We start from the raw sequence: 25,608 nt of genomic DNA, 5'->3' as shown, positions 1-25,608 counted from the left end.
TAATTTATTATGTGTTTATATCATATTGGGCTTCAAGTCAATATTTATTATGGACTGCTTCTCAAATTTTTCTTCATCTTAATTTATTTATTTTTAATTTTCTAATTCTAAGTATTTTAGAATTTAGGTCTGAACTTTAAGTTTTTCCTTTTATTAAGATTTATTATAATTCTTAATTTGCATATATGTGTTCTTTTCTTTTTCTTAATCTATAATCACAATCACAATCACAATCTTAGTTAGATTCTTTCATCTTACTTCTTATTTTTTTAATAAAAAACAAAATTAAGATTATCTTGAGGACTCTTTATTGTGAATAGTGAATGTACAATTACAAAAATGAGACTATTAAATATTAAAAAATAAACTTATCATCAGACCACCTATTTAAAATGTAATCCACTTGAAAACTCAGTCCTATTTAAAATGTAATCCACTTGAAAACTCAGTCTTGTTTCTTTTTGTGATTCTATTCTTACATGATAGATATGGGTTCAATTATTTGTAGTCTAAATTATTGTTATTACAATTTTTTCTAATGACCATTCTTACTTAGTGAAGCACGAAAATAGTTCAAAGACATCGTTTTGAAGTTTGCGAAACAGGAAACGTTTCTCATTTCAGAATTGTTTACACCTATTTTTTTTAAAAACAATGTTCGTTTCTTCGTTTTCATTTCGTATCGAAAACGTTTCTCGTTTCCGTTTTCGTGCAACTTAATTCTTATTATTATAGAAGAATTTATTTTTACCTATTAATTATGATAAAAGAGATCCTAAAATAAAATTTTGATTCTCAATTAATTTAGTAAAGATAAGATATATACAAAATATGATAATTGACATTGATCATGTAATAATTACAATCATCCCAAGAGCTTTCATATGATCTACAATCATAAAAAATGAAAATAAAAAAAACTATGAATTTTATACTATCCTAATCTCTCCTTATAATCATAATCAAAATCAAAAAATTGTTACAAGTATTACTAAAATTCATGTATTAGTCAAAACCAATACCAAGTGTTCCTAGCTTGACTTGTATCTTTAAGTACCTTCAAATTATGAAGAGGGGGAATCGAATTAAAATATGCATAACATATATATACCATTCAAACATGTCTTTTTTTTCTCCCACTAACTAATCATAAAACAAAGTAAAACAAGTCAAAATAGATCAAATTAACTCAATCCAACAACCAAATAGAGCTAGACGCGGTGGCAACAGTGGGCTAGAGACGGTGAAGGTGCGAGTATGTGAGATGGAGATGAAGGCAATGGGGATTTGAGAATTTGGCAAGGGAAAGAGGTGGGGCATCTCCAGCAATTGTTTTTGGCTTTTTTTAAAAATATTTAGTTATTAAACAAAAAATAAAATAATTTAATATTATGATAACTATTAAATAATTTAAATTATGATAATTATTAAATAATTTAAATAAAAAATTATGATAATAATTTAAAATATTATAATAAAATAATTTAAATTATTGCATCAAATTAATATTTATTTAAAAATATAACTATTGAGTCCATAGCTTTGTGCTAACACAACACTTCAAAAATTCTATCTTATTAGATTGTTCTCTTAGGGCACTTTATTGTTGTGTTTCATTAGAATTATTTTATTAGGATATTTCAAAAAATTTGCCTTATTAGATTTTTCTATTAGGGCACTTCATTACTATGTCTCATTATAATTATTTTATTAGGTATTTTTTTTAAATTATGCCTTAAAATAACATTTTATATGACACTTTTTAAAAAATGTCCTAAAAAGATTGTTGAACAAGTGTTTTTTGTTGTAGTGTTATTTCACCCGTTTCCTTTTCCTTATTATTGCCTAATTACAACAATTATATTTGTTTGTCTCAGCAAACAGCCAATCCAAAGTCCAGGCAATACGGCCGGGGCCAAATACCATCAAATGAGATTGCTAGTAAAAGGCTCGACCTACTAGCTAGAGGAGCTATACGATTTGCAAGATAAAAGACAATCAAAGGGCCCACATGAAGGTGCAAGGTGCTCATGCATATGAGTGTGTCTTGGAGATGCAATCCTCATATATGTGATCTAGACAAATAGAGAGAGAGAGAGAGAGACTGTATAGCCAGAATGGCATGACTAGGACACTTGACACGGGGATGTAGAGAGCTCGAGACTCTCCTACTACACTCGGTGGTCCCAAGGCTAGGCATGGATGGAGGGATGATATCTTTGGGGGTTTTCGGGGAACTTGGAAGGTCACCAGATAGGTGTGTGGATGCCCGGAAAGTCCGTCCACAAATACCTGTTAATCGGAGGATTGAGACACAGTGCAAGGTGTGGCGTGAGGTCGTATGGGGCACACATGCCGGGTATCTTTATTTTTACGTAGTTTTTTTTTTTCTTTAGTCATATAGAGTATTAAACAATTAAGAAACAAGATTTTGAAGATAACCACAATAATTACACTTACTAAAAACATTAAGAATGACCACAATGAATTATGCTTTGTTGAGAACAAGGCATAAGTTGGTAGGTTGTGAAGAAGTAGAACACAATTTTAATTTACTACAACTTGAGGAAAATATTAGATTATAATGATTTTAAGGTGGATAGTTGTAACATCCTAGTATTTTGAAAAATAAAAATAATTAATTTATGTATTCAAGATGATTGATTGAAAATTTATGACTTTGTGGAATTTTATGGAGGACATTAAATTTATTTTTATTTTTATTTTTTTTTTGAATAGGGAAGTGATTGGAAGATTCTAGAATTTTTTTCGAAAATCTAAGAATAAGTTTGGAAGTTTAGGATTTATTGTAATTATAAGTATAAAAATCAATGGTTGCAAGAATGCTAACAAGGGAGTTTTGTAGCCTAGTAGTTACTTGTGCATAAGGAATGTTTTGTAAAAGAATGTTGCAAGAATTAAGGAATGCATAGAACATACAAATTAAAAATTGATGTAAAATAAGAATTAAAATAATAAGTTATGTGGCAAGAGCAAATTTAAGACGTCAGGAGAGGCGCCAGCACCATGTTATTGCTACTGCCACTTTTGTAATTTTTAGTTTCTTTTTAAAGCAATCTCCATAAAAGAGAAGTTTCAGGAATTGATGAAAGGTGTTGTGCTAAAAAAAACTACATTAATTGCTTTTATATATATTATATTCATATAAGCCTCCAATTTTATTCTCCATCCTTGCTTTTCTTTCCAATTGCAATTGGAGGGACTTGTGCACATTATGCTTCTACAAGCAAGCCCTACTTTATTTATTTATTAATATATTGGTTACAAATGGGTTGAGTTCCTTGAATTAAGGGAATAGACTCAAGTTAGGATTTTGTAAATTGAGAATTGGATTGTAGTTAGGGGTTTTGGAAATTTATCTGTATAAGTAGGAAGAAGGTAAGGAGAGATTGGAAAAGGCCGTGTGAGTTCAATAAAGAACCAGAGTTTTGAGGTAATAAGAGCAAAATATTTGAAGTTTGATGGATTTTGATTTTAGTAATATTTCCTTCTATTTAATTTTTGTTAGAAGAATTTTGATAAATAATATCAGTGATTTTAATACTGTAGAGAAATCTTTCCCAAGGGGTTATCTCAACATCAAATAATAAAATCTGTAAGGGAATCATGACTTGCATATGATAATAAGAAAGTGCCTAGGCATGAGGTTATGGATTTTTATTTGGACGAGACAAAGCTCGTCTTAGGGTCCATAGAAAATCATAAGGGCCCACCAAGAGTCCATGAGGGGTGAGGTGGATGGGCCTGCATGTATGATTCAATTCATATTTATCTATTTTTATCATGATTTACAATTTGTTATGTTTACATATTGCTTTTACTGAGTCCCCGAACTCACCCTTTATAAATAACCATAGATGATTCAGGCCTTAGTGTAGTGGACAATTCACTGATGAATGTGACTGACCAGCCATGACAAGGTCTTTGTTATAATGCAAATTTATGCGTATTTTATATTCCTGGTTTGTAATATATTTGTGCGAAACAAACAATATGTTAAACTTATAGTATTTCATTGGAGAAATAATTTAATTGCAGAAAATTGAGCTTCCATCCCAAAGACTTGTAAAGCGTATAGTTCGGCCAAGACACGGGTGCCCTCCGCTACCTATATTGTTTATGGGAGTTTTTTTTGGACAAGCAAATGCAGTAAAACTTGGATCTCACCCAGGGCACCCTAACCTGTAGTGCATAGCCGATCTTTAAATTTATCCAATGACCGTGATTGTAATTGTGGGTTACGTTGGCACCCCGAATGTGGGACTGGGGGCGCCACAATAGTTTTCTGATGTTTGTTGGTTATTATTATGTCTTCTTGACATTTAGATGATTACTTAGTTTCCATATGTACAAAAGTAAAGCTAAAGCAAAAGTGTAAAAATTGGCATGTGGCTTTAGTGTGGTAGGCAAAGTCAATTAACATATATATTGTTTAATATTATTTGGCATTCGAGCTTATCAATGTAACTAGGATTACAATAGTATTGTATTTGATAGGGTGCCTTTGTCTTTTTTTTTTTCTTTTAGCTTAATTTTTTTGAGAAAGCCTAACTTTTGTGTCGCATTATTTTTTTGGTATATTGTCCAACCAGGCTGAGGGACAATCTTTTGATCCAACAATACAGATGCTATTTTTTTACAAATTATTGGTCAAGAAAGACATGGACATGTACGGGCTACGGACTAAGCCCAACACCTAGTTTCATCTTTGGGAAACTTCCAACACGTGTTGAGCTTATGGAACAATTAAATATTTTAAAACAATGTAATGAATAACTAAAGCAAGAAGTGGCGGAAGAGGAGTAGAAACGAGATGAAGAGGAGTATAAAAAAACTCCATGATATGTTGGAAGAGATTAGATCTAATATAGTAATTCGTGACAGAAATTAAATCTTCTTTTGTATGTGAAAGCGATGAATGTTTTACATGTGTCGTGTGGTTTTACTTAAATATGAATCTTTTGTGAGATTTGATGTTTAGGTTTGAATGAAACAAGTTTAATGAGTATCATGAACAAGTTGTTTGGTTTTGTTTTACATGTTTGTTTGATTGTATGTTTTATAGATAGTTTTACAAAATAAATTTACTTTTGATTTGAGTTATCTGAAGGTGCAACTTTTAGTGGAGGTCAAGGCTGTTACTAATGAAATTTTAGTGAAGGCTCCAATATTCACTAATAAAGAATTATTAGCAACTAATTGAATATTTAGTGGCAGCCAAAATTGTTACTATTGAACTAAAACTATTTTTAGTGGAGGATATCAATGGTCCCCACTAATATGAGTTTTAGTGAAAGTCAAAACTAGTCTCCACTAATATTATTTTTATTGGAGATTAAGGTTGGCCTCCATTAATGTGAGTTTTAGTAGAGGCCACACTAATAGAATTGTTTTTATTGGAGACCTAAGTTGATTGTTAGTAAGGTGCGTTTTAGTGGTGGTCTCAATAGGGTTTCACTAATATTGTTTTTAGTGGGACCTATCTTTAAACTCTACTAATATAAGTTTTAGTAGAGGGCACACTTGGCCTCCACTAATATTATCTCTTTAGTGACAAGGATAACTTTAGTTGCCACTAATTAAATTTATGATGACTTCTATAGTGGCACTCTATCCAACATAAGCCGACTCTCACTAAAACAATTAGTGGGAGTCTTTGCCACCTTTAGTGTGGGTCGTGACCTCCACTAAAAGTCTTTCATCTCGCAGTGAATATCTTTTTTCGTTGTTGATCGAAAATCTGTATTAAAAACACCAAATTGTTCTCTTCCGACCTCTATGATGTTGCAAGACCTATTGAATGGTTTGGTCCAAGTTGAGGCTGATTGATTGGAATTTGAGTCTAAAATGCCCCATTCAAACTATTCCTTGTGACTTGAATAATTTTATTTTATTTTTTCATTTTTTCAAGCTTGATTACTTTCAATCCAATGGCCAACTTGCAATCTAGTAGTATCATTGTGTTCCTAATCATGCCTTCTTCGACACCCATCTTCCAGTTCATCTTAACTTGAGCTCACTTGGATTTTATTCGTTATGAATTTCAGTCAATTTCAGGCTTGAAAAACTTTCTATTTCCTTGACAATTTTCCATGAAATTTGGCTATTCAAGTTGTCTCAATCCTAACTACAAAGCCTGGTATTAGGATCAACTCAATTTGATTTGGTTTAATTTAATTTCATATTCATAATTAGCTCCATAATGTAGCCAAATTAACTTATTTTACAATTTTTAATAAATTACAGTTAGATCTAATTCTTTGTGAATTCATGTTTTAGTTCTCTTACATTTTCTCGAGTCCCAATAATTCCTGCCTCCCATATGACTTATTTTAAAAATTAAATTTTAATATTTGATAATTTTCAAAATTCTTAGATATTATTCTTATTAAAGAAATTTCGTCTATTTTTTTTAGGATTAACTTTTCTAAATTTTTGTAAAAATGTAGGATAATACAGTATAGTGACTAAATTGACATTGAAATTGAAATAGCGGTAGCTTATTTGTCCCACAATGCTTAAACATCCCACAAAATCCAAATAAATATCCCACAATGCTTAAACATCAAATTTAAGTTAATCTGAATCACTTTTGGAGGCGAAACCAGTGCAAACTGCACTATTCATCTTGTTATCCAAAATCCAAATAAATTATCTTGTTGAATTCATTCGAGAGGGGGGGGGGGGGCTTCTGCACAATTCTTTCGTTAGTATAGGACCTGTATTCTGCAACAGTACCTACCAGCCCATGGAATAAATTGAATAAACGAATGTTGGAGGAGACTGCTGACCATATAAATAGCCTCAGCCTTCTCACTGCAACTACATACACATATTACATAAATAGTGACTTGAAACTGTGAAGAGTAACTACAAAAATTTCTCTTCAGATGACACTTCTTTTATCCACCAAATGGGATCTATTTGGTGTGGTGTTATCGTCTTCGTCCTCACTTCTCTCCTCCTATTGCTATAAACTCTCTGTCTCTTTGCTCGAATGGGATTCTTCGATGACAAGTCGCCAATGCATGGATGAGAACGTGCACAAGGATAGTATAAAACCTGTGATGTGTGGTTGGCTTTGGTGATTAAATCCTCAAAAAAGCTGAATCTACCTCTCAAACTTGAGCTTTTCAGCCGGATAAATCCCATTTCCTCCACCTCCTTTTCGCTCTTCTTTCCATGATGTGTGCTCCGCACCATTTGTCATTTGAATCCGACTAGACCTCTTCTTACCCGCTTCATCTCTCTTCTCTCTATGACCCTTATTCCTGCAATGGTTGTTAGACCAATTACAACGGTAAAGACATGGTTGATCCAGAAATGCTGGTTTTGGAAAAGAAGGATAAGTCACTTCACAGGAAGATGGTATTTTAGCCCGTGCAAGTACGCACCTGAGATGAAGGAAGAGATACAACGTGCCGAGAAGAGCAGTGCCTTTAACAACTGCACTCAGCAACGGCTTCTTATGGGGCTTTACCCATGGGAGTTCTGCACTTGGATACTCTCTCCCATTTGAACCTTCTTCTGATATTGTGTTCCCGATTTCATGCATACTTTCATCCTAATAAGACATGATAAATAAATCAACTGATATACATATCTAAATAGAAGGGTCCCATGAGAAGAACAATAATTGTAAAAATGGCAGAAATTAAGTTCACTCAAATATTCACCTCTTTCGCGTATTCTGCATAACAGAGAAGATCCTCACTGCAATCTGTATATGCTTGATGACCCTTTTCACCTACACTAGCTGAACTTTCTCTTGCTGCACAACTCTTTTCTGCTGTAGGTTGTCGATCAATTGCTGGACTCACAAAATTATGATGGACAAAAGGCTCCTCCTGCACAGAAAATGTCTGAGTACCTTGGATATCAAGATTTTGAACACCGTCATCATCTGTGATGTTTAGCCTGTAGGATGGTTCTCTCCATTCAATAATATTATCATAGCCCGAAATATTTGAATTCTGAGATGTCTCATCTTTGACATTGCCACTGTAAGCTACTCGAAGACAATCAGTCCAGGGTGCTCCAATAACTTGATCTAATTCATCCGGGGCCCCACCGTTTACACCTGAAACAATACACTTCGTATGCCTCAACGACAAGGCTTCTCTTGAATTAATTTGAGATACGCCGGTCTCGTTATTAAAAGAACTAGAATATTCTTCATAGTCGGCTTTGCTTAATTGCCTGCCACATGGACATGATAAAGAAGGGTTAGCAGACAAGCCAAAGTGTTGGAGTGTTGTTTCAAAATGGGATCTCTCAATATCGGAAATTAAACTTTGCTCGGAATTTTCATACTCAACCATGTCCAGAATTTCATGGTGGCTTGTTGAACTCCTATCCACCCCGTTGTCAGCCTCACAATTAAGCAAGTCAATTAAATTGACTTTGGCAGTTTTGGAATCATCTAAATCAAATTGATCATCAAAGTCCAAGTTCAGCACCCGGCCTAATACAGAGCTCATGCTGGTCACTGATGACACTTCGACATCTTCAAAATCATCGGAAAAATTCCTTCCATGTCCATTCTGTCGAGTCCTTCCAGTTGAGCCTGATCCTCGAGAATCAGAATGTAATAACATATTAAGCACGCTGTCTTCTTCGTCAAACAAAATGGGAATGCTTTCCTCTGTTCCGAATGCAACCAAATCTGGACATGACAACTGATGCGACATGAAGAGTCTTTCTTTCATTCTGTTGTCTTGTGAATACCCCACAACAGAGTCATCATTTCCAACACCAGAATCAGCATCACTGAGATACATGCCACCAGTTCTCTGGCTAAATCTTTCTCCACCATTTACGTATGAGTCCGTAGAGGATAATATCATTTGAGAATCAACACTAAGGGATGACATGCTGTCCAGCTGATCCTCACTCTCTACAAACTGTCCACAAAGAGATCTTGCTGGTTCAGATAAACAAGTTGGATTGCAGTGTGCTTGTTCACATTCATCTTTCTCTTGGAGTTGTACATCTCTTTGTGGTGCACATGGCGCTGACATATACTTCTTCACCACCGAATGTTCTACAGGTGAATTTTCAAATGAATCCTTGAGCAAAACAGGATTGCAAGAGTAGTTTGTTGATGAAGAACAAGAAGGTGCTCTGATATAATTGCTTTCTGCATCAGTAGATACTTCGGAGAAACATTCAAAGTTTCTATCATTAGCTGCAGCTGGATTTTTCTACATTGAAGCGAAGGTGAGAAGAATATATCACCCAGTCAGATTCATAAACAGAAGTTACTTTCTTGTGCGTTCCAAACTGATGCTATTTTCCCCGTAGTTGTGACTTAAACTCCTAACAAAGAAAACATAATACTGACATACCTTTTTAGATTTCATTTTCAGACCTCTTTGCAGACTGTAACTAGATGAACTTGAAAAGCTGCTTTTAGACAGTTCCAAACTTTTTCGGAGGCATTCAACCATATTAGTTGGCATGGCTACTGTATAGGTGACAATATCAAAATCGGGAACCTATGACAAATATAGTTTGTGAATGACTCTGTCAGTATAGCTAATATGAGTAGTTATCTTCTTTAACAGCATAACTTCAGTAGCTACAGAGTGCCAAAGGGAAAAAATGCAGCTATGTGATATTTCTTACTTTTAATTGCTTAGACCTGGCTTTCTTTGAGAGGGAACGTATACACATACAAACTTTTCGGGTATCTCGCTTCTCAACGACATCTGATGGGGAGAAGAGATCAATGCCATTCAATCCCAAAATTTTGCATATCTACAAGAAACAAGAAATCCTAACATTAAGAACAATATACATGATTTTTGTAGCACTCGACCAATTATTGGAGAGACATGATAAAATAATTTATTGTTTGTTGATCACAACTCGAGTTTGGGCTTCTGCTAGTGGAAAAAGTTCTATATCAGCAAATAGAGAGAATGTTAATTTAATTTTCGAGAAAAAGTATATCCAAATATTATTTCCCATCTCCACCACATTTAGTTGTTCCCCAGCAAGTAACTTGTACATTTTTTAAGTTCTGACAAGGTTTCCATAATTTTGTTCTTGTAAACAATATAAATGGATCAATTCTGATGCAGTAAGAATTGATGCCAGTGTATTAATTGCAGCAAATAAGACACAGGTATAATGATCCTAGAAGGTTCAGAAAATAAATCCAATCAACTCATTATAAAAATTATTGAAAGAACATAGCTTTCAACTCAAATGCACCTCAAAATAAACAATTCAATTTTCAATATGACTAGAGAAATTCAAACCCCTCAATACCTACAACAGCAACAGCAATCACAAGCCTTAATCCCACTAGGTGGGGTGGGCAACATGAATTCTACCTCTCCAACCATCTCAGCCCATGTCATTCTAAAGGTTTCTCACAAAGTTTTCCTTTGTCTTCCACTACCTTTTTCCACTAAAAACTCCTCAACATCTATAAAAGAACAATTTTGGACCATTGAGGGGCAAGCTACTAGCTATACTTCCCATTGGGTTTTCTCTCTAAATACCAGCTAGATAGAACTTTGACCTCAATCATAGTGCCTGTGGCATTTCTGTCAATATAGAGCTATGAAGTAAAAAGAAAAGATTCATTCTCACATAGAATGGTAAGAATAAACTCTGCAGTCAATGGATCATGAACCAGAAAGGAACAGAAATATGAAATGACCTTCAAGAATGAGTCAACATTAGAATAAGGCCTATATCTCCCACTGCTCTTCCTGGAAGAAATGGGATTATATCTATGGCCTTTCATATCCCTTAGTTCCTTGCACTTTTCCAGCAACAATGTCCATATTACTTTAGAAACCTCAAGCCTACAAATGCAAACAAGAAGAGTTACAATTATTCAATATAGATGAAGTAAACAATTAACACAGCCATAATTTGTGCTGTATTCCAATATGTGATATATGAAAGCCACTGAAATGCTTTATAAACTTACTATGAGACTGATAGCAAAATAGAGCTTTTATATATAACACATGTATAATCTTTACGGTAGCATCTGCCAGGATACATGATTCTCAAAATAATTTCAGATATTAATGGATAGAAAAATTTACTTATTAAAAAACTGATGAATAAATAACCATATTAGGAATCTATAATTCTAACTCTGGCATCTGAGAAAAGGTATTTGTGTAGTCCACAGTAGCTTGTCAACACATAAGGTGCATTTCATTAGATTATATTTCAACCAAGAGATTGCTTCACTTTTCCAGCAAGCATTCACCGCCTACTTACATCCTAACAGAAAGCATTAGAAATACCCAAGTGATATAGTCAGAGGCACTTGGATAATCTCCTAAATACAGTGTCCCAAGTTTCTTTAGATGCTTTGGTTGGTCCCCAGGTGTTCCACTTAAAGTATTGTTATTGCTAGTTAAAATAAGCTGTTAACAATTATATGATTAGCTGAGCTTCATGGGATTGTCAGCCAGAAAACAAATGGGTCCAGTTGCAAGATTTTCAACAATCAATACAAGCATTGCTTAAAAGAAGGATAACAGAACATTACTTTTAACTTTACCAGAAGTTATATAATAGGCAATATCAGTATGACTATAAAGATATAAACAGGAAATTGGCTTTCCCTAGGGAGGAACATACGTACTTGAAGGGGATTCCATGCCTACAAACAAAGGGGACAGCTCAAAAGTGGGAAATGAAAATTTTTCAAAGGAACATAGCATCCCTCAAACCAAAAGTGAGATTCATGTAAAACAGCATATGTACAACTTATGGTTGTCATATCAGCTTCCTACAACAGAAGTTGGTTATCCTCTCCCCAGATGGACTACATCAAGCATAAGAGTACCACGTTCCAATCTTTATTTACCTCTCCTTTAATGGCACCATAATTTTGCTGGATATGGTGTTTAAGGAGATTCAACTGGTTTCTCCTGTGCCCACAAACAAGCCAATTAGGAAGACACAATCATCCAATGCCAGGATGGCATTAAAGGGTTTCAATCCAGGTAAACAATAGCACTTTCTTGGAAATTTGGAATCTTAACCATCAAAGAACTTCTCCAAGGGAAGCTAACAGTTGAGGCTCCTCCAAGACAATGGTGCAAGTACTTCATAGAAGTTTCTCATCATTAGCCTTCTAGATCAACCTGTTGTGACTCTCAGAAGGGCTTGCTACCTCAGGCAAAAGCTAGAGTAACTGCTTCACATTCTTTGTTTCCCACTCTTTAACTTCCAGAATAAAACAAGAATTCAAGAACTTCAAGCTCCTCCCATTGTTGATCAGTGACTTTGCACGAATGATTAATCCTCACTTCCCTTTCTAATTCCACAGACAAACACCATAATCCATTTACTAAGTTAGCTGATATCCATAATTCTACCTGTACTTGAGCTTAAATCATCCTGCTCGAGAAGAGCTCCCTCATAACCACATTTTTTTTTGTAGCCATTTAGCCCAATAATAATTTGTTGAGTCCTCAACTGTCAATTCCTAATCCCCCAATTTGCACAGGAAACATGCCTTATCCCACTCCAATAGATGATAATTGAACTCTTCATAAATGCAGTCCAAAGAAAATTCTTCAGAACTTCTCCAACTTCTCAGCTACCAATGCTGGAATAGTGGAGGGGGAAATGAAATAAGTCTAACCAAAATCCTCTTAATCAAAGTAAACTCTTCCTATCTATAAAGATTGTCTTCTCATGACTAGTTGTCCTCCTTCACCTTTCAAGATCCAATTGAAAACTGGAGTGGCTTTGAGGGAGGATCCCCAAGGCAACCCCACATGACAAAGGAAATGAGCCATATTTTAAAACCAATCACTCAGCTATGTTTGTGATACTGCCAAATAAAAAGTGGTATTTAATTTTGCTCACATTAACTTTGAAAGATCATTTTCATCACTTCCAGTGTTAAACACGGTGCTCCTATTCACAACCAGTCCCAAGCCTGGATAAAGGAGGGCTATGTTAAAAAGCAAACAGCCATTATAAAAATCGTTGGATCTTCCATCATGAGTTCTAGGCAAAAAGTGGTTGCAGAACAAGGATTTATATAGTGAACCCACCCAATGGGAGTAAGGCTTGGCATGATGATGAGGTGATATTTATGTTGAATTGTTAACCACCATCTCATCTAAAAGTTTAAGCTACTAGATTGAGGTTAACTTCATGTTTTATATAATTATTTTTTGCTCTCAACACATCCCCTCACGTGTGGCCAGGCTTCACTTCATAACTAGTCCAAACACATGCAACTAATTAATTATTAGGTCAAGGGTGAGGGTTGACCTCAGTATATTTGCCTGCTCTAATAGAATCCTCCTCCTCTCAGCCCCTAATTTTTGCATTCAGATTTGAATACCATAACATCCAATGCTCACTAGTTTCTCCAGATTTTCATACCAATCCAATAGCTCCATCACCTTAACACTATGCTTACTCTTTGTTATTTATTTTAGAACCTAAAACTTAGTAGTAATAGCTGTTAAGAATTTTATGAATTAATTCTCCAAATTTTGAACAACTACATCAGTTTACTCAGTAAATTAAATTTCCTGCATTCTTATTTCTACTATTTACCTCTAAAAATACGGTCTTTTATTATGCGTATTCCAGGATAAATACAGGTAGCAGCAGCTATGGGGGAATGAGTAAACCTGATCAGGTCACAGTCTGTTGTCAGAAGGTAAACGTCTCTACCTGTTTACACATTGTATACATGTGGTCTAAAAATGGCACTATCCCTCCTATAGAATACTATCTCATACAATGCATTGCTGTCGCATTAAGAAAAGGAAGAGACATTTTATCCTATGTCTATAGAATAGATGACAATACAGATACATGTCAAGAGAACGAAAGCATGGGCATGTAAAATACATAAGAGAAAGTGTAACATAGATATGAGAAAAGAAGAGCATACAGCAGTTCCCCATCAGCAAGTAAATCAGAAATATCCAGCTGGTCATCCATTCTTGTGTGCAGGACTTCTCCAAGCCATATTCTTGTTTGAGTCTGAATCAGGTTTCGCAATTAAACAAGAGAGCTAACAAATCAAAATATTTAAATTGCTATGTTGTTTCCCTGATACCTTGGAGAACGTATAAATTCTAAGAGCTCATTTCAAATGATATACGACAACCAAATCATAAAAGAAATCCATCCATGGAAACAGATGTATCATTTACTAGTTAACCATCAATAATGAGCAAGAAAATTATGCCAAAATTCTTTTGTTTCGACTTTATTGTTTTTTCCATGTTTGTTGTTTCCTAATACAATCAATATTATTATCAGTTGATAGTTCATAAGAAAAGATCTTGTTCTCTTCCTATCATTCTCCTTGAGAAGCTAGTCTCTGAACAAACTAAAGCACATATCTCCATTACATTCCTTAGAATAGTGAAACTCCAACGTAGAGGTTCATTGTTATGATTATGTTCTGAATCAATAGAGAAACCATAGGGTTAACTCTTCCTTTCCTTTGAAAATAAAATTTTTTTTTGGTTCTTTTTGGCTATAAAACAACAGAATTTTAGTTACTTTTTTCACAAGGACAATATGCACTACAAGCTCTTTTGATCTCAAGCCTTCACTCTGGCATGAAAGCAGCAGGCCCCATCATTTGCCAATGGGGTAAAGCAAGAAAACACTGAAGCTGCTATAAGATTGTACAGTTTTATTCTAGGCAAATGGCAAACATGTGTACCCATAACTTACCAACATAATAGCAGGGGACTCCACATTAGCCAGCAAGTGATTAGCTCTATCCATGGAATAAAAGGGTAATGAGCCTAATGATCATGATTGTAGATACAGATAAAATAGGATTTAGCAAACATGCCTCCAAAGTCATCACCACGAAAGGGGCAAATTGGGGCATAAGAAGGAGAGCAGAAAGGTAACCAAATTTCTGAACAAGTTCCACTACCTTCAGGTCACTGAAGTCAATAAAGGAAACCACAACAGACCAGACAGACTGCATGGATAAGAATTTGCACAAACACACTGAAGTTATGGAAACGAACAAGATCTCATCGAATCTCAGTTCAAACTCACATGAACCCTCTTATTAATTTAAATAAGTTCAGTCAAGGACCTTCTGTAACGTCCAATTAATCTTCTTTTTTAACTGAAAAATACTCTGAGTCTATGACATTCCAAAGAAGAAGAGAACGCCATCTGGTAATTGTTCTAATCGGAATTCGAAAATTCGCCATTTCGGTTATCAAAAATACGAATAATTTTCTCCGACCGTGTGAAACAGAGACCTCAAGTCTGAAATTGAGAAAACAAAATAACAGTAGTAGTAGTAGTAGTAGTAGTAGTAGTAGTAGTAGTAACAATAACAACAACAAATACTAGGTTATGATGATCGATGTCGAATGTCTGTCTTAACCGGATACATGTGTGTATGCGTGCGTGCAGAGAGAGAGAGGGAGAGAGAGAGGACCTGCAAGAAGACATGATCGAGCTGACGGAAGCTACTGCTGGACTCGGCAGAAGAATCGCGGCCGCCGCCGCCGCCGCCACGGCTGCTCGTCGCTGCCATATATATCTTAATTCAAAAGAAAAAGAGACGCAGTGACTTCACCCGGTTGTTGATGCTTTCCCGCTTAACATCCATCATTTATATCTGCATTCTGACGAGTCTCATTCTCATTTATTGGCAGCGATGCGTAGCGCGTGATGATTTGGCGTGTATTTACGTGAGGCCCCATAAAACAGAAAATAGTGATTGATATATTTTCTTTTTTTACTTCCAAATGTTGTAAACTCTGCCGCCAAATAAAAGAAAAAAATATTTTTTAATTAATTAAACATTTAAAAATAATATATATTTATTATTAACAAATGATAAATAAAATACTTCTATACCTTTTTTAACATTACCCTTTTATAAAAATAAAATATTTTTCACAAATTACTCTTAATCTTTGATAAAAATGCATCAAACCCTCCTTATATTTTTAAAATAACACCAACATCCTTTTAACTTTTAAAACCGTGAATCAATTTGTCTTTTGTTGTTATAAAATGAGTGTTACTTTCTTCAATTATCCGATATATCGTTAATTTTTTTATCTCCTCATCTCTTTTTCTCTCGTTTTTATTAAGAAAGTCATCCATTTTTGTTCTTTTTTTTTTTTCTAATCTCTTATAGTAACAAGTCTAGCAATCAAGATGGCTCACTCTACATCTTTCTCACTCTTATTGTTGACAAACTTCATAAAAAAAATATTATTTTCATGATGGTGTTTTAATTTTAAATAACGCTGAAAAAGTTAAGCCAAACTAAGATAAAAAAAAGTTTTAACTATGGTAACGAACAATATGACATTGGTGACTTGTAATAGGAAAGATAAAGATTCCCCTCTCCTTTCTCTCTATCTCTAACCTAGATTGAACCTTCAACTTAAATTTGATGAATTAGATTTTATCTTGTCAATTTTAGATTTATCTCGTCAAATTCCAAACTTGGGTTTATAGTTAACTTGGAGAAAAAGTCATTCATCGGTCGTAGAAGAAAAGGAATAGAAAAAATGATTTGAGAGTCCCCGAAAAAGAAGACCAAGAAAGAGAGATGCGTGGAAGAAAAGAGATAAGAAACTATTTATATTAGGGAGGAATAATTAATTTTCATCTTCAATTAACCATAAAAGAGATTTACATCATTTTATAAAACACATGAATCATTGTATAATTTAAACAAACCTCTTGAGTGATTGAAATTTATCTATAAAAATACGAGATTTTTCTATCTCAACGTGACAAATTTAACGGAGTGAACTTGCTAAATTGAAAAAAAAAATATAATCATTTATAAATAATTTCATTTTTTTTATATTTTTTAAATACAATTTATAGTTTCAGTAGTTTTACAAAATAGAATCATAATTAGAGAAAGAAAATACTACTCCAGTTGTAGTAATAGATAATAGTAAGAGGTTTCATTTTGTCTTGGTTTTTCTCGTTTTTTGTCTTGATGTTATTTGTGTGGGGTGGGTTGTATGGGTCACGTGGACACCTTGCAGTCACTTGTGAAGGAAATTAAAATTTTATGGTTTTACAAGATGAAAAATTGCTCTTTATACTATTTAAATTATATTTTAAATTACATAATATAATTAAAATGATAAAAGTATCTCTCACTGATCATGACAATAAGTTGAGGCAGTAAGACGCACAGTGGTGGAGCCACGTTTTGGCCAACTGGGGCCTTGGCCCCAGTTAATTTTTTTATTTTTTATATATATTACTATAGATAATTATAATTTTTATAATTTGATCACGATTAAAATTATAATTTAGTTTAGACTAAAATTCTTTCTTAGTTCCGTCACTGAAGACACATGACTAAAATATCTCTCACCCATACATGACTAAAATATCTCTTATCCAAAGCGATGAAGTAGCACGAGGTGATGAAAGAAATATTTTAGTTATTTACGTATATATATGTAATCTAAAATATAGTTTTTGATGCACAAATAACATAATTATTTACATAATAACGTAAATTATTAGCGATATTATAAATGGAGACAAAAATTAGCTTAAACAACTGGCGGGAACACAGATTATTATGCTTTTTTCTTTGATTTAGATAATATCATAATAATAATAATAATAATATATCAGAGAGCAAATGTTCATTAAAATATATGTGACGACTGATGTGAGCAAAAATGGAATATTTCGTGTTTTATTAGTACCATGAGAAAGTGTGGTAATGAATGATGATATGGGACGAGTGGCGATGGCATGGCGAAGATAGTGGCGTGGCGTGGCGATGTGGTGTCGCTCCATTTCCAAGGAGACATTGTTTTTGTTTTGTTTTTATAATTTTAAAATAACAGCAAGCCGTGGAAGCTTCCTACTTGGAATGGAAACGTCATGGCTTCGTTAACATTGGAAGTTAAAGAGAAAATTCATTCAAAATAAATATAAATATAAAAATTATTTAAAATTATTAAAAATTTATTTTCATTTTAAAATTATGTATAGGTGGTAAGTTAGAGATAATAATGTAAAGAATATTATAATATTTATTAAGACTTTAAGTACATAATGAAATACTCTACCCATGTCCTTAACATTATACTTATGGATCTTCAGGTCGAGACAAAACATCTCAAAAGGAAAATTACTACCTGATATCTAGATATCAATTGGATTCATGTCTTCTACACTTGATAACAATACCTTTAAAGAAATACATTTTTTTACATTTTATCAAAACACATTTTTTAAGATGAGCCATAAGACTTAGCCAGTGTATAGAAACAATGAAAAATGGATACCGAACTTTTCCTGAACATCATGCATATCATGGCGTATATAAAAACACATGCTAGTCTCATATACATAAATGACACAATCCATACCATATGGTTATATAACACGATATCTAGCCATAATATAAATGCATAGATGCACATATAGGGTCATTGGGGCCCACATAAAATGCAGACACTGGTACTCAATAACAGATATACAACTTGCTAGCAACCAATGACAGACTACCAAATCAACCACATGAGCCTAAGGCTTCCATACCACATCCATAGATATCATATCCATCACCGCCGTCATCATGTGTCACAACGCTCACAATATCATCAAGGTCACAAACTGTTGTGGGCCTCCACCCACAATCTTACGCATCACAAGATCTAGCTATTGTGGGTCTCCACTTGCAGTCTTACGCATCACAATCACAAACTAATTTCCATCATCATTACCACCATGCAATGCAGCATATAAGGATCTTGCAACATTAGCGTGATGGCAAGGCCCCCATAAGCAAAAGCATCAAGTCATGTTACGCCCACGTAGAAATTCACAAACATGAATGCTCTAATGCATATGCTCGCCTAACATACATAAGTCAACACTCATAGGCCAATCATGTCATGCTAATGCTCACACTACCAACACATACAAAGCATGACTCTCCCCAATAAATGCAACCCATGACCCAACATCATAATGCGAAGCCATATAGTAACCCAACGCAATGCGACACAGCCACAAGCAAAGTGATAATAAGTGACATTCACACACCCTAAATTTTTGCCCATTAAGATTCTTGGCTATTTCACACAATTCAACATTTAAATAGGTTCCACCACATCAATTAAGTATAATCATTTGATAATATTGATAACCAGATCGAGGTAGAAGTATTCAATTCCAGAATTTAAGATTAAATGAATTTTAATAAAAAAGAAAGTTACAAATCAAGCATACATTTTCAAGGAATCCCACTAGCTCAATAGTTTCCCAAATGGCTCAAATCTTATACCAAATCGGAGCTTATCGAGTTAGGGTCACAAAAAAAAAAATGAATCTTAATTATGATATCAAGATAAAAGGTTATGATTTAAAGAGTACAAGGTGCGTAGTGTAAGTTTTTGTTTGAGCAAGTTTCCAAACATAGATGAGAGGTTTTGAAATATAAGTTTTTGTTTGATCAAGTTTCGAATATAATTTTATATTTGGGCATGTTTCAAAATACATAGATTATGTTTCAAAATCAAAGTTTTTACTCGATCAAGTTTTGAAATATAGGAGTTAGGTTTTGAAATCTTCAACTCGAAAAGTCGACTAAACACATATGAAATTGAAAACCCATGAACGACAAACTCTCAAAACACCCACGAACACAACCCTAACCCCCAAGTTGCCATTCCTTGAATAAAAGATAGGGAAAACAAACCCCATAGAAACCAAAACAAGACCCAACAAAAGATTTAGATAAGCCACAAGATTTAAGGAAAAAATGAAGATAATCACACAACTAATACAAAAATAGTTTTAACTACGAGGATATGAAGAATGAAGACATATTTTGACATTCTATCCGAAAGAAAGGGAAAACTTGTACAATATAAAATAAAGTGCAAGAGAAACTTGTCTTTGATGATGCTTGGAAGAAGAAGGTTGCCCCCCAAAATTTGGAAATCCTCCCTCTAGAAGCTTCAATATGAAAAGAAAAATATGAAGAAAAGAATAGGAGAAGGAGAAGACAATGCAAATGAAGAAGAAACAAGGAAGAAGAAAAGCAACGAGAGGGAGAGAGAAGAAAAGAAAAGAATAAAGAAGGAACAAGAAAGAATTGAGAAGAAATAGGGGAGAAATGGGCTGCCAGCCACCCCTTTGGAATTTACCATTTTGCCATTCCACATAAAACACACACATAACATATAAGCCTTATTTGGACATTTCACATTTTCTTATTTCTTTCTCATTTTCTTTATCAACCCAATTATGAAATTCTCTTTTTTGCCCTCACCATTTTCATAAAACATGTCTCTTTTTGTTATTTATCACATTTTTTATTTTCATTTAATTATAATGCTACCCTTTTATGCAGATGGGCCCAAGCCCAAATCAATGGCCCAATACATATCCTTAGGCCCAATGGATTTTATAACTTCACTTCAAATAAAACACAATAAAATTTACACTTGGCATCAACCCAAATTTCAAAGCCCAATTCATTAAATTAAACACATAACAATAACATATGGGCTTAGGCCTCATTGGCAACCCTCTTTTTATTAATATAAAATATTTTTTTTCCCACATATGATAATGTTTCCCTTAAATTTGGCCTCTACATCACTCAAAATATTTTCAACATTTAATTTTATAAAAGCCAAAAATTCCAATGCCCTCAATATATGACATACAAAATAAAATTTTTAATAATACTCTAGACCCACTAATGGGTTATTACAAGAAAGGCATTTGCTAATTTGCGGTTAGGTTGATACACAAATGGAGGGGAGGGCTGAAACACTCACACTCACACTGCAATCTGCAAATGCAATTTGCGTTGCAGCTGCTTTATTTTATTTTACTACTACTTTGAATGAAAATAATCTCTGGTTGAATTGAGGTCTGCAATGATGGTGTTTCTATTATAAATTCAATGTGAAAAATCATTATTAATGAACTTTAATCAGAATTGAGTAAGCAATAAAATAAGGACTGGCTCGTAGGATAGGAATGAGCAATAAGAACCAGGACTGGCTCGTTGGGAGAATATGAAATTTTAAAAAGTTAATATAATAAAATTATTATATAATTAAAAAGTTAGTACAAAAAATTTTCACTAAACTTATGCTCGACAGGTTTTAAATAAAAAATTCATCTATAATGGAATCTACATCTATTATAAAAGCAAGTTCTCTTTTGATATAGAGTATCATACAATCAACAAAGAAGGCATCCTCCATTTTGTTACGAAATGGTTGAATTTGGTTCACTTCAATGTTGCTGGGTTTCTCTTCCAGTGTTGAATTGAATGTGAAAACTATTATTTAGGGTTGTTTGAAATTAATAATAGGATTTTGATGGGTTTGGTCTTGGACTTACAATTTTTTACTTATAAATGAGTTATGGTTAGGAGTGAAGAGCTGAAAATCACATATTTTAGGGTGGGTTGTAATTTTTTTTTTGAACTAAGCTATTATTATTATTTTTATACTAAAAAATTGAATTTATTAGTGGGTTGTCCTAAGCTTCAACCCAGGACAACTCATTACTAGATCCGTGCCTGATAAATAAATAAATATGAGCATACATATATGTATTTAATATCTATTATGTATTGTACCTTTAATTATCTATATAATATATAATTTTGGTAAATTCCACACACCACCCTCTAAGTTTGGTTGGAAGACACCAAGCACCCTCTGTATTTTCAAAAATGTTACTAACCTCTCTTAAAGGTTAATTCTCAGTCCACACATAGTCCCTTGACCTTAAGTAATGTCAGTTAATTTTGTTAAAATTCCTAAATTCTCCTTTACTCTCTTTACTTTCTCTTTTCAAATTACAGAAACAAAAATTAAAAAAACTAAAATAAATTACTACTAAAACCCATTGTTGTGGTGGGCTCCTTTGTTGAAACTATACAAAACTCATTAATATGGGTTCCATGAGAAAGAAAGAGAGAGAGATTTGTGCGAAAGAATTTCAACCACATCGCCGACAACCAATGATGGGGAATTCCAATTGCCAATGAGTGACAATGGGTTTTTAGAGACATGATAGATTACAAAGAAAGTGTAACATTTCGCATCGAGCGATAGGAAGGATTGGAACAACTTACCCTGATGGGCCTACGCGAATTTCCCAATGGGTCACCCATCCTTGAACTTTCCTAGTTCAAGCATGCTTAACCCGGGAGTTCTTTGCCTACATTCAGTCCAAAAGGTATCCAGCTGGTATTGTTTCCTTTCTTACTTATCCTCGATATATACTACCCTTCACTGGGCTCTTGGGGTATTACAGAAAGTGTAACACTCGAATATTTCAAATTACCAAAAGATAATGATAGAAAATCCTAGTATGATAGTTAAAACTCCAAATTACTTAGAGATTAGGATAACTTTGATTATTAGAAATTTAGCTAAATAGATAATCATGAGAAATCCTTGGAAGAGCTAGGGAAGATAAGAGATAAGGATATCATAAAACAACTATTTGATCATATTGATAAATAGGAAAGATATCTTAGAGGATATGGATTCCAATCCACAATAGATAGGAGAAGACAAACTACATATATCAATTGATTGGGAATCATGAAAAAGATTACTAGTTGGTAAACAAATGAGTCTAATCCCAATTCAAAAAGGCTATAAAAATGGGTCAAGCCAGATGAATTAATTCATCAAAAATTTAAGCAAGAATCAAAAAGCATGAAGAAAAGTAATGAAACAAGAAAAAAGAAGGGAACTTATCTGAAATCATCAACACCAATACAAGATCGAAGGTAAGTTCTTCATCTTTTTTTTATTTGGTTATTGTTTTTTTGATTAATAGCTACCATAGAAAAAAAAACCCTAGCCTTGCAGTTTTGGAATTATTGAATAATAATGTCTAGGAATGTTAGTTGAACGAACTCTCTTTCAAATATCATTCAAGTATTAAAAGTTGGTAATCAAGTAAGATATGTTAGTGCTTAAAGTTTACCCAACTAACATGTTTGTGTAGTTGAGTGTATTGCTCTGACTTGAAGTTTAATCAGGTAATATATGTGATTAATAGAGTAATTATCATTTTAACCAAGTAAAGAAAGATTTTTAGTTGAGGAAAAAGTTTTGTACTCAACTAATTACCCTTTTGTAATTGAGTAAAAGTCAAGGAACTTAAAGAAGATTAATTAATTATACCTTAGCATGACTTGAGTAAGTAAAGAAGTAAGAGGTACTTTAATTGAGTAACATGTTCTTGTATTCAAGTAATTATTCTTGGACAAAAATATACTCAAACCCTTAGTCAACTAAGCTCACTTGTAATTGAGCAAGATCAGAGTATATGTATATTAATCAGTTATTCTTTGTGCATTACTCGAATAAGTGTTGGAATAACATTAATCTAGTAATTAATGTGTTAATCAACTGATTTATATATTAGTCAAGTAACTATATTTTTGTAATTGAGTGATAAATCTAGATGAAAAATGTCGAGTTTATGTATTTGGACAATAATGAACTAAGAAGTTAGGCTTAATCGAGTAATTCTTAGCTTAGTCTAGTAATTCTATACCTTAGTGGAGTAAATTTGATTGGATAGATATTGGGTATCTGTATTTGAAATGATAATTGACTAAGTAGATGTTGTAGTTCAGTAAAACCAAAAAATACTCGAGTAATACCAAAAATATAAACTTGAGTATTAATGATTTGGAAAAAAAACTATGAAGTCTTTGGATTTATAACATGCATTAATCGAGCAATATAAAAAAATAGTCAAGTAATACCAAAAAATACTCGACTAATACCAAAAAAAATTGAGTAATGTTGTGCTGAAATTTGAAAAACTAGCTGTTACGGAGTATTAAGTGCACATAGTTTTGATAATTTGAAACATTTAATGCTTCCTGACCATTCTCTCATGTTTTTGGCATGAAAATAAAATTCAAATCATATTCTAAACGTTATTTTGCCAAGAAAAATAAGAATGTTTCTGCAGATTTTCAGATATGAAGTTTTTACCCAATGAACAAAAAGCCAACAGAAATTAAAGAAGGGAGAAGCTATAAAAGGGAGATAAGTCTCAAGACAATGCTTGCTAGTCTAAATCCTTTCAATACCATTCTCAAGCTTGAAAGCTGTCAAGTATACATCACTACAAAAAAAGTATTTTTAGAGATAGATTTAAAGACGGAAATAAATTATTGAGTCTATAAGTGCCCTGCGAAATACCTACTCGAATCTAGAATTTCTATTTTCGCATAATATGTCATTGCTCTGATTTTAGCCTATAACGTTTTGTGTTTATATCCAAATTGAGATCCATTTATTGTGTTGTAAACTAGATTTCTTAAGATTCATTTTGATATACCATGTGAAATACCTACTCGAATTTGAAATTTTTATTTTCGTGTAATCTATCATTGCTCTGGTTTTTGGCCTATAACTTTCTGTATCCATATCTAAATTAAAATTTGTTTGTTTCTATGTAAACTAGACTTCATGGGATTCGTTTTGATATATTACCTGAATGTTTTCGTGTAATGTGACCATGCTTCAGTTTTTAGGGTATAACTTTTTGTGGTTATATCCGATTTGAGATCCGCTTTTTGTTCCATAAACTAGACATCCTAAGCTTCGTTTTGATGTATTACTTGCATAATTTTGGTTACATTATGAGCCAATAAAAACCCTGTAATCTTTGCCAAAAATCTAGAAATTTTACTATTCGAGTAATCTGCCTTGCTTCGATTTTTGGGAAATAACTTCTTGTGATTATTTCTAATTCTTAATCCTTTTGTTGTTTCAGAAACTAGAGATTCGGGGCTTCAATTTGAGTATATTATTCATAACATTTAGCTAAGATATGAGCCCAAAATAGGCCTTTGAAGTTATTGTTCAAAATCTGAAAATTTTCTAAAATTTTGCCTAATTAGTCCTTTTTGTATTGGCTATTCTTCCTATGATTGAGATGATGTTTAACCTTGTTGATTTTCTTAAATAATTGATTTATTTTATTCAAAATCCTCAATAGGGTTTCGATTCACCCTATATTTCTTAAAAAATTATGCATTTCTTGGTTAGGGTTTATTGTTATGCAAGATCTTGGTGCTATCTTGCGTGTACTTTTGGTTTCTCCCCGATTGTCGACTAATTATTTCTGTTTAGCTTTTGTATGGCCCTATTTGTCATTAATAGCTAGGGTGTAGTCCATGGGTTAATCTTAATAATGATTGAACATTTTGAGGGATAAAAGCGTGGTTATGGGAGAAAATTGATAAAATATTTACAATTATTCAGGAGTGTACATTTATTCATGAAAATTGATACATCATTTATGCATTGGGGCATGAGTATAGTATTGTTATGAATTGATACATGATGAGAGGAAATTATTATGCATGGAAATTGCCATAAATGGGCATTGCATGGGGTATTTGGGGAGATGAGACCATACACGAAATTTTATCTATTTTCAATTTGATACACGTGCATGATATATATATACACATTAGCGCACTTATTATTTTGTGTTGTGGCTATTATCTACAATTTATGGTCTGAAAAGAAATCAGTATGGTATCAAAGCAAGTCGTGGGGGTGCCTGTGT

The 25,608-nt window shown here is 33.3% G+C and overlaps 1 protein-coding gene and 1 long non-coding RNA gene across 4 annotated transcripts; one reads left to right on the top strand and one right to left on the bottom strand.

Moving 5' to 3' along the window:
* Positions 1 to 6,689: 6,689 nt before the first annotated feature.
* LOC127800362 (uncharacterized) lies at positions 6,690 to 15,634 on the bottom strand. 3 transcript variants are annotated; one of them, XM_052334939.1, is made up of 9 exons: positions 15,455 to 15,621; positions 14,722 to 14,767; positions 13,925 to 14,016; positions 10,694 to 10,841; positions 9,649 to 9,780; positions 9,369 to 9,518; positions 7,698 to 9,224; positions 7,416 to 7,585; positions 6,690 to 7,301 (listed from the first exon to the last, which is right to left on the bottom strand). In XM_052334939.1, the coding sequence occupies exons 1-9, from the start codon at positions 15,466 to 15,468 to the stop codon at positions 7,133 to 7,135; spliced, it is 2,448 nt and encodes an 815-aa protein (XP_052190899.1). In that variant the 5' UTR covers positions 15,469 to 15,621; the 3' UTR covers positions 6,690 to 7,132. The 3 variants fall into 3 exon arrangements, with proteins under 3 accessions (XP_052190899.1, XP_052190897.1, XP_052190898.1); XM_052334937.1 differs by lacking the exon at positions 14,722 to 14,767 and having other exon boundaries at positions 15,455 to 15,634; XM_052334938.1 differs by lacking the exon at positions 14,722 to 14,767 and having other exon boundaries at positions 6,690 to 7,292; positions 15,455 to 15,634.
* On the top strand, positions 9,094 to 13,799 carry LOC127800363 (uncharacterized). The gene is made up of 2 exons (XR_008022785.1): positions 9,094 to 9,240; positions 13,618 to 13,799. It is a non-coding gene; the product is annotated as an uncharacterized LOC127800363 (long non-coding RNA).
* Positions 15,635 to 25,608: the final 9,974 nt, after the last annotated feature.

The sequence above is a fragment of the Diospyros lotus genome, chromosome 4 (genome assembly GCF_014633365.1).
Source record: "Diospyros lotus cultivar Yz01 chromosome 4, ASM1463336v1, whole genome shotgun sequence".
Lineage (NCBI taxonomy): Eukaryota > Viridiplantae > Streptophyta > Magnoliopsida > Ericales > Ebenaceae > Diospyros > Diospyros lotus.
The sequence above is the reverse complement of the archived record's forward strand: the minus strand, read 5'-3'. Positions and strand labels throughout refer to the sequence as shown.

Coding starts and splice junctions, on each gene's coding strand:
- LOC127800362 (XM_052334937.1), bottom strand. CDS start 15,553: ATGGCAGCGACGAGCAGCCGTGGCGGCGGCGGCGGCGGCCGCGATTCT. Junction 9,519..9,648: donor CCAGGTCTAAGCAATTAAAA/GTAAGAAATATC, acceptor TATTTGTCATAG/GTTCCCGATTTTGATATTGT. Junction 7,586..7,697: donor ATGCAGAATACGCGAAAGAG/GTGAATATTTGA, acceptor ATGTCTTATTAG/GATGAAAGTATGCATGAAAT.